The 9,966-nt window shown below is 41.7% G+C and overlaps 1 protein-coding gene across 2 annotated transcripts; it reads left to right on the plus strand.

Annotated features, from left to right (window-relative positions):
- Positions 1 to 491: 491 nt before the first annotated feature.
- On the plus strand, positions 492 to 9,947 carry LOC111949438 (signal recognition particle receptor subunit alpha). Of its 2 annotated transcripts, XM_023966631.2 has the most exons (14): positions 493 to 865; positions 2,111 to 2,194; positions 2,336 to 2,499; positions 2,739 to 2,899; positions 3,078 to 3,240; positions 3,345 to 3,501; positions 3,750 to 3,865; positions 3,985 to 4,103; positions 5,084 to 5,170; positions 5,354 to 5,526; positions 5,771 to 5,984; positions 6,129 to 6,292; positions 6,969 to 7,067; positions 8,927 to 9,947. In XM_023966631.2, the coding sequence occupies exons 1-14, from the start codon at positions 743 to 745 to the stop codon at positions 9,053 to 9,055; spliced, it is 1,953 nt and encodes a 650-aa protein (XP_023822399.1). In that variant the 5' UTR covers positions 493 to 742; the 3' UTR covers positions 9,056 to 9,947. The 2 variants fall into 2 exon arrangements, with proteins under 2 accessions (XP_023822400.1, XP_023822399.1); XM_023966632.2 differs by lacking the exon at positions 8,927 to 9,947 and having other exon boundaries at positions 492 to 865; positions 6,926 to 7,062.
- The last annotated feature ends 19 nt before the right edge of the window (positions 9,948 to 9,966 follow it).

Consider the following 9,966-nt stretch of genomic DNA (forward strand, 5'->3'; position numbering starts at 1 on the left):
GGGGAGTTTTGTTTGTTTTGGCAATGTATTATTTTTATTAGGGTGGATTAAGTTAGTTTCACTATTACGTATGGAATTTTAAAATTGTATTTATTTATTTGGGGGGTTCATCCCATCCAGTTGGTGGCGGCAATACACCTTTTGGGGTTGTAGTCCGCCATAAAACAAGAAGAAGAAGATATTATTATTATTATTATTATTATTAAGAGATTTGACTTCAGAAGCGCAAAAGGGTATGTTGAGTGGTGGTGTCCCATCCTCCCAGGTTGTTGGCATGGTGCAGGAGCAGATAGGGTTAAAGTAATGGAATAGTGGGGTTTTAATTACTGTAGGGTTAGTTGGAAGGGTGTATTTGTTTTATAAAATATTGTCTTTTCACGTTTTCACATTTTTTTTAATCACAAAGTATGATGGATTTCAATTATAGTCCAGTTTGTGGCAGTAATTACCACATTTTGGATGCCAACCGCTGTTAAACTCCCGAAGAAGAAGACCATTTCCTGGTCTTGCATCTGATGTGTCTAAAACAGTTTTAGTGGAGGTAGCTAGACTTGGGAGGACATTTTTCATTAGATAGTGTATGTCGGATTAGATTTCCTTCTCGAGGTGGAAGGCACTTAAAAGATTCGTCGGCTCACTTATTTATTACGTTTTTTTTTTTTTTAAAGGTTCTCCATTTCACGTTTTTGTTAGTGTTTGTTTTCTTTACTTTGGTATATTCTCTCGTGTACATGGTGTCAAGATGCTGGATTTCTTCACCATCTTCAGTAAGGGAGGCATAGTGTTGTGGTGTTTTCAGGGAACCGGTGTTACAGAATCCTTCACCGGGCCTGTCAACGCGCTGATCCGCTCCGTGATCCTTCAGGTGAGAAATGTTTTCAAATCAAGTGACAACTGTCATGTTTCCGTGCCGCCTAGCCGTGTGTATGTATGGTTGTTTTTCAGTATTCGCCAGAGCGTCTCCACTTCGTCAACAAACTGGCTAGCTAATTTAGCTAGGTAGCTTTCGTAGATACACATGTAAATTATTCTTTGTCTTAACTAAATATGATTTATGTTTAAAGTTAGCGCACTTGTTAGCTAGCTACCTAATGCTAGGAGTGAGCTAACTATATGGTTGCGTAATACAGACATGACATGGAGGATTTGGGAACTGGGGGTTACACGCGCACAAATTATTTTGCCAGCCACATGACAATAACACAGCATAGTGGGATTATCCCAAAATGCAAGGCTATTACCACGTTGCTAGCTAACGTTAGATGTCAAATATTTATACTGAACAAAAAATATAAACGCAACATGCAACAATTTCAAAGATGTTACTGCATTACAGCTCATATAACGAAATCCGTCAATTGAAATAAATAAATTAGGCCCTAATCTATGGATTTCACATGACTGGGAATACATATTTTGGTACCAGATACTTTTTAGAAAGGTAGGGGGGTGGTCTGGATCAGAAAACTAGTCAGTATTTGGTGTGAACACCATGCAGTGCAACATTCCTTCACATAGAGTTGATCAGGCTGTTGATTGTGGCTTGTGGAATGTTGTCCCACTCTTCTTCAATGGCTGTGTGAAGTTGCTGGATTTTGACGAAAATTGGAACACGCTGTCGTACATGTTGATCCAGAGCATCCCAAACATGCTCATTTGGTGACATGTCTGGTGAGTATGCAGGCCATGGAAGAACTGGAACATTTTCAGCTTCCAGGAATTGTGTACTGTGCGTTATCATGCTGAAAGATGAGGTGATGGTGGCGAATGAATGACACAACAATGGGCCTCAGGATATCAAATTTTATTTGTCACATGCGCCGAATACAACCGGTGTAGACCTTACTGTGAAATGCTTACAAGCATTTACAAATGTGTGCCAAACATTTGAGAGAAATAAGCTTTTTGTGCGTATGGAACATTTCTGGGATCTTTTATTTCAGCTCATGAAACATGGGACCAACACTTTACATGTTGCATTTATATATTTTTTTCGGTGTAGAACATATGTTCAAGACAAATGTTTACATTTCAGTGATGAAACCTCTGATCTGTGTTACAGTATTGAGTAGCCTAATGTTAATGCTTCTGATTTTTTTGTTTGTTTCAGGAACGCAGTGGCAACAATTCCTATACTCATGACGCCTTGAGTCTTAAGTACAAACTCGATAATGAGTTTGAGCTGGTTTTTGTGGTAAGTTTCATATAGAAATGTGATTATAATGCACTGTAGTTCTATTTCCTGAAGGAAAAGACCATACTAGCATACAGCAGTGTTAGCTTCTCATGCAGTCTGTGGTGTGGACTCAACTGACTTTTTTTTTTTTTTGTACAGGTGGGTTTTCAAAAAATCCTGACGCTGTCGTATGTTGACAAGTTCATAGATGACGTACAGCTCCACTTCAGGGATCGTTATAAGAATGAGCTGGAGCAAAAGGGGGCCCGTACACTGTTGAGCAGCGGTTTTGCATTTGAGGATGACTTCAAAATGCTTCTTTGGTAAGCAGTTTCACATCTTAGGGCTGATACTGCATACAGAGCTGAACTAATGGTGCATAAAGAGATAATATTATACTTTCAAACTAATTTGCTATGCTGAATCTCACACAACCAGCTGTTGAATTGTCAGCCCACAGGTCTACAAGGACCAGTAGGCTACTTGTATGAAATATAATTTCACAATACTTCAAGTCAAATGCTTCGTGCTTTGATTCTGTTACTGTCCTGTTGTGCTCTAGTGAGGCGGAGGAGAGCAGCAAAGCTCGAGGTCCTACCTCCATGAGGAGCTTCAATGCTTCCCTGAAATCCCAGAAAACTGTGAAGTCCATGATCGAGACGAAGGGAGGGGATAAGGGCAAGGAACAGGGTGGAAAGAAGAATAAGAATGCCAAAAAAGAAGGTAAGGGTTTGATGTGGTTATTATGGAGGTTTTGTTGGAATACAAGCACTTTGTCATTGTTCTTCCTTACACAATTTCGGTTTGAAACCAGTCCCACATTTTGTTCTTGTTTTAATTTCATGGGGACATTGATAATGTTTTGTATGGCAGGGGTTAGTTTCTGAAATCTTCCCCCCAGCTCCTGCTGCTGAGCCTGTGAAAGGGGAACAAGCCAAGGCTCCAGCCAGTGCCCAGAAGACAGTGGAGAATGGTAACCAGGGCTTGACCCAGGAGGAGATCATTCAGAAGAAGAGAGAGGAGTTTATACGCAAGCGCATGTGGGCACCTGCGGAGAAGCCCAGGTGAGTAGGGGGAGGAATGGAACACAATGTGGTTAAAGTTCTAATTCTGAATGTTACTGACAGTTGTTTCAGTACTGAAAGTCACATTGTTTCTTGCCTTCCAGTAAGTCCCCCAAACCTGCGAAGGAGAAAACCAAGGGGAAAGAGAAGCGGGTGTGGACCTTGGGTGGCAGCAGCACCAAGGAACTGGACTACAGCCAGCGCAATGGCAATGGAGCCCATGCTACTGGGGACCATGTCCTGGATGCTCAAGCTGACCCGGTATGTGCCTGTTGGGTTTGAGCGCAGCAGAGCTAATATTGCCTGGTTGTACCAGAGTGAATATCTGTGCTCACATTATTTGAAAAGTGAAACAATTGTGAGTGTAGTGGTCACTGGTTTAACCAGACTAGAGCTAATAGCCTTCAGGGATGCTCTGTTGGTACCTTAATAAATAAGGCCCATGTGGTGTAGAAGTGCTTAGTTTATAGGAATTGCACATCTTAATAAAGTCGTGTCTTGTTGTCCAGGGGATGCAGCTGAGCTCGATGAAGGGAGACCTGCTCGCTGTGGATTACGAGTCCAGCGAGGATGAGGAGGAAGATGCGGTGGAGAGGGTGGTAGTTGCTGACACAAGCAAACAAATGTGAGACACTTAGATTATTACATGTCAGATAATAAGAAGCATGGCTGAGCAATGGAAGCTTTGAATGGGACGTTGTGCCCTGTTGCACCTGACATAAGTATCCATTTAATTTTTTTTAGCCCCAAAAAGGGTACTTTTGGGGGGATGTTTGGGATGCTCAAGGGCCTGGTGGGTTCCAAGAGTCTGAGCCAGGAGGACATGGAGCCAGTTCTGGACAAGATGAGAGACCACCTCATTGGTATGGACTCCTCTGTTCAACACTACAGTATCAGTTTAACACATGCACTCCCCTATGTATTTATTTAGAGAGTGAAGCTAAAARGTTACATTTGTCTCTATACTCCAGCATTTTGGATTTCAGATCAAATGTTTCATATCAGGTGACCGTACAGAATGTCATTTATTTTTTAGGGTATCTTCATACATATGTTTTAACGTTTAGAAATGAAAGCACTATATCTAGTCCCTCCATTTGAAGGTGTCGTACGTATTTGAAATAATTAACTAGTGGGGTAGTCAAAAGTTTAGTATTGGTCCCATATTCCTAGCGTGCAATGACATCAAGTTACAAACTTGTTGGCTGCATTTAAAGTTTGTTGTGTTACAGATTATGTTGCTGACAATAGAAAATAATGGTAAATAATGTATTGTCATTTTGGAGTCACTTATGGTGAAAATAATAATGTTCTCGAACACATACATTAATGTGGATGCTACCATGACTACGGATAATCCTGAATTGTGAATAATGAGTGAGAAAGTTAGAGGGATATATATATATCATACCTCCCTTGTTATTGGTAATGGTGAGAGGTCCGCATGCCTTGGGGGTATGATCTGTGTGCCTCTAACTTTCTCACTCATCATTATTAATGATTAATTAATGATTATCTGTAATCATGGTAGCATCCACATGTACTTCAAATGGGGGAGTAGATGCATAAAGTGCTTTCAATTCTATATGCTTAAACAGATATGTATGAAAATACCCTCAAATAAAAGGTGACATCCTGTACTGTCGCCTCATATGAAACATTTAATCTTAAATCCAAAATGCTGGAGTATAGAGACAAATGTTTTATCTTCACTGTCCAAATACATAAGGGAGTGTACATAACTAGCCAACCTTGATTTGTTCATGTCCTAGTTCACCTGAGGGAAAAGCTTCACAGTCGACTTGTATTCAATGAATACTTCTGTCATCAATTTTTTTTGCAGCTAAGAATGTAGCAGCTGAAATTGCCTCCCAACTCTGTGACTCTGTAGCCAAGAAACTGGAGGGCAAAGTCATGGGTACCTTCACCAGTGAGTACAACTGTCTTCCACTCAGCCAGTCAGAATAGAATAAGTCCACATTAGAATGAGTTTACCTGTGGAGAGATTGAAGTGAACTAGATGGACTTCTCTCCCCCAAAGAGATGCGAAGACACTGCACAACAGTTCAGAGTATACATCTTGCTCTGATAAAGCCCTCCCCTCTCTCTCTAGCTGTGGCATCAACAGTAAAGGGGGCCCTGCAGGACTCCCTGGTACAGATCCTGCAACCCAAGCGGCGTGTGGACATCCTGAGAGACGTCTTGGAGGCTCAGAGCCAGCGCAGGCCCTTCGTCATTACCTTCTGTGGGGTCAACGGGGTTGGCAAGTCCACCAACCTCGCCAAGGTTAGATCCACCAGTGTGTCAATGTTTTTTTTCTTCCTGTTAATCCATTATATTGAAAAGATTGGTATTGCTGTGGATTTTAAACCTGGGTTGCATCCATTTAACCAAACCAGGTCCTGGTTGGGACTTTCCTGGCCGTACTATGACCTAGATACATAGGCCACCGATATCCTAGTAAGTCCCCATTCAGACCACAGACAAAATATTGTTTTATTTGCTGAAACCCTCCATCCTCTGTGTGCAGATCTCTTTCTGGCTAATCGAGAACGGTTTCACCGTGCTGATAGCAGCCTGTGACACATTCCGTGCGGGGGCCGTGGAGCAGCTGCGTACCCACCAGCGCCGCCTTAACTCCCTGCACCCCCCTCAGGACGACGGGGGACGGCCTGTAGTGCAGCTTTATGAGAAAGGCTACGGGAAGGACGCCGCTGGCATCGCCATGGAGGCTATCGCCTATGGTAACCATACCATGCCCCAGCTTGCCATTCATATATTAGATCATTTTAGCCCCATAGTATGCAATAAACTGAGTTTACTGACCATGCCAGACATCCATTCAACCAAGTGAAGAAATCCTCCTTTGTCTCCCCGTCTCTGTCCAGCCCATAACCAGGCCTTTGATGTGGTGCTGGTGGACACTGCTGGACGGATGCAGGACAACACCCCACTGATGACGGCCCTGGCCAAGCTGATAGCTGTCAACATGCCTGACCTGGTGCTGTTTGTGGGGGAGGCTCTAGTGGGCAACGAGGCTGTGGACCAGCTAGTAAGAGTTCTTTTAGAACATATAACATCCTACTGTTTAATCAGCCCCTGACACTCAGATCCCTAGAAGATAAAAAAAACGGACTGCCAAATAAATTCGCATCCGTTTCGGATACTCGAGTATATTTTGCATTATGTTAGAATTTCTAAGCCAATTTCCTAAAATTGTTGAATATTGGAGCGAAGCGAATATTTTATTCAGTTTTAAAACTAATTTATTGTAATTCTACATATTCTGTCATGGAGCTGAGAACGTTTCACTTCTAAAGCTTTTTTTACACTTTGGATTTAGGTGATCTGGYAAAAAAAACGCTTAGGCGGCCCATCCAAGGATTAAAATGGCATAAAAAAAGTGAGCTTTAGCTGTACTTACAACCCTAGAAAGTTGAAATGGGCTATGCTATTGGATTATATTTTTCAATGTTGTGCAGATGGCACATTTTACATTTAAGTCATTTGGCAGACACTATTATACAGAGTGCTTTACAAGAGCAATTAGGGTTCAAGGGGACATCAACATATTTATCACCTAGTCGCTCGGGGATTCGAACCAGCGACCTTTCCGTTACTCACCCACTCTGCTTAACCGCTAGGCTACCTGCCACTTACTGTAACTGTTTGTTGATTTGCTTAGCTGTCTGTTGCACTCCACAACGAGTGCGATACTTTACTTTCAGGTGAAATTTAACCAGGCGCTGGCTGATCACTCCATGTCTGATAAGCCACGTCTCATTGATGGGATCGTTCTCACCAAGTTTGACACCATTGATGACAAGGTTTGTATGCCATTAAATACATGTAAAAATAAAAAGTTTCCTGATCTTTCTTATCCCTCAGATATAGGACAGACACTTCAGAACAAACTTCATTTTTATATTTTGTTGGGACTATCTGTTCCATGTTGTGAGTCTGTTATTTAATCAATTTGTATGGGCTAATAGCAGTAAGGCCAAAAATAATCTAATATATACAGTACCAGGCAAAAGTTTGGACACGTCTACTCATTTAAGGGTTTTTCTTTATTTTTACTATTTTCTACATTGTAGAATAATAGTGAAGACATCAACACTATAAAATAACACATGGAATCATGTAGTAACCAAAAAAGTGTTAAACTAATCAAAATATATTGTGAGTTTCTTCAAAGTAGCCACCCTTTGGCTTAATGAGCGCTTTCCACACACAACCAGCTTCATGATGTAGTCACCTGGAATGCTTTTCCAACAGTCTTGAAGGAGTTCCCACATATGCTGAGCACTTGTTGGCTGCTTTTCATTTACTCTGTGGTCCAACTCATCCCAATTGTGTTAAGGTCAGGTGATTGTGGAGGACAGGTCCTCATCACTCTCCTTCTTAGTCAAATAGCCCTTACCCAGCCTGGAGGTGTTTTGGATCATTGTCCTGTTGAAAAACAAATGATAGGATGGTGTAACTGAGTGCTGCAGAATGCTGTGGTAGCCATGCGCCTTGAAATTTAAATAAATCTGACAGTGTAACCAGCAAACCACCATCATACCACCTCCATGTTTCACGTTGGGAACCACACATGTGTAGATCATCCATTCACATACTCTGCGTCTCACAAAGATAGAGGTTGGAACCAAACATTTGGACTCGTCAGATCAAAGGACAGATTTCCACCTGTCTAATGTCCATTGCGCGTGTTTCTTGGCCCAAGCAAGTCTCTTCTTTATTATTGGTGTCCTTTTAGTAGTGGTTTCTTTACAGCAATTTTCCCATGAAGACCTGACTTCATGCAGTTGATCTGTCTGTAACTTGAACTCTTTGAAGCATTTATTTGGACTGCAATCTGAAGTGCAGTTAACTGTAATTAACTTGTCCTCTGCTGCAGAGGTAACTCTGGGTCTTCCTTTCCTGTGGCGGTCCTCATGAGAACCAGTTTCATCATAGCGCTTAATGGTTTTTGTGACTGCACTTGAAGAAACTTTCAAAGTTCTTGAAATTTTTCAGATGGACAGACCTTCATGTCTTAAAGTAATGATGGACTGTTGTTTTTCTTTGCTTATTTGAGCTGTTCTTGCCATAATATGGACTCGGTCTTTTACCAAATAGGGCTCTCTTCTGTATACCACCCCTACAACGTCACAACACAATTGATTCTCAAACACATTAAGGAAAGAAATTTCACAAATAAACTTAAGGTACACCTGTTACCTGAAATGCATTCCAGGTGACTACCTTATGAAGCTGGTTGAGAGAATGCCAAGCGTGGCTACTTTGAAGAATCTGAAATAACACTTTTTGGTTTCCATATGTGTTATTAGTTTGTCTGAACTAATATTCTACAATGTAGAAAATAGTAAAAATAAACCCTAGAATGAGTCAACTTTTGACTGGTACTGTATATATTGTTATACTTCAAGGGGTCTTAAAATTCAAACTCATCCTTGGTCTGACCATCTTAAAACAATTCCATATAGCTTAGAACCACTCCCCCCAGCTTAGACTTATGGGTTAACAGAAGTCGCTGTTAACAAAATGTCAGAGTTTTGAGACAATTGTTTGATGTTAGTCAAAGCTTTTAAATGCTGTTTATGACGTCCTAATCGGAATGTGTAAGAACAGAAGTCTGCGTGGTTTGTGGTTGCAAAGCTGACGTCACTCCTCCCTTCAGGTTGGCGCTGCTATCTCAATGACCTACATCACAGGGCAGCCCATTGTGTTTGTCGGCACGGGCCAGACCTACAATGACCTGCGGAGCCTCAATGCCCGCGCTGTGGTGGGCGCCCTTATGAAGGCCTGAGTGGCTGCTGCCTGCATCTGTGTTCACCATCGTGACAAAGCCAACCAAACACTGCACTTTGAGATGTCCGATCCTGCTAACCCTGTCCTGCAGTTCACATCCTAACTATGATCCTCCACATGGCACCAAACGCAAAACTCACAGGCTTCCTCCCAGCTCCGTCGGGAGGGAACGGGGCGGTTGTTGACTTAAGCAACATTTAGAAAGCGAGAAATTGCACTAAGGTCTCTTGCATCCTCTGTAAACTGTTGGTCCAAATTCAAAAGTACCTCAATTTTGTTTAGCTTTAAAATGATGTGAAGTAAAATGAGACATTTCCTGACTTTATATCCAATCAAATAGAGGATGTCAAATTCACTTCCTGGCATTTGGTGTCTTTTTTTCCCCTTCACTTCAATGAGAAAATGTCAGGTATGAATGCTTGCTGGAGGTGACACGTTTCAGCAGCCACCCTGTCCCTGAGTAAAGCTTAGTGATCATAGTGCCTATCCCGTCTCCCTGAAGCATCACCACTGCAGGGGTGACAGTCTGCTTAAAACATCAATAAGCCTGCACTACATCCAGTAACTATCTTCTGTTTCTCTTGCTCTCCATGATGGACCACTATAACCCCCCCGATGCCCCCGCAATTGGAGAGTTCAATGCCCCTTCAATTTGCTGGAGGTGAAGAGACATGGGTTATTACATTTGGGGTTAAAAGTCCAGAGACGTCAAAGGTCTCTGYACAACTGGAGCAATAGCTTTCTACCCCTTTGTCATTTTTAAAACAAAATAAAAAAAGGGTCAAAAAAAGTCTTACATTTTTCCAGTCCCTATAATTTGCAGTAGTGCTATATAGATGTCAATTTGAGAATGTAAACATTTCTAAATAAAGCTGCTATAATAACCTGTAGCAACTTACAGCTTGTGTT

The sequence above is a fragment of the Salvelinus sp. IW2-2015 genome, linkage group LG22, assembly GCF_002910315.2.
Source record: "Salvelinus sp. IW2-2015 linkage group LG22, ASM291031v2, whole genome shotgun sequence".
NCBI classification, from domain to species: Eukaryota; Metazoa; Chordata; class Actinopteri; order Salmoniformes; family Salmonidae; genus Salvelinus; species Salvelinus sp. IW2-2015.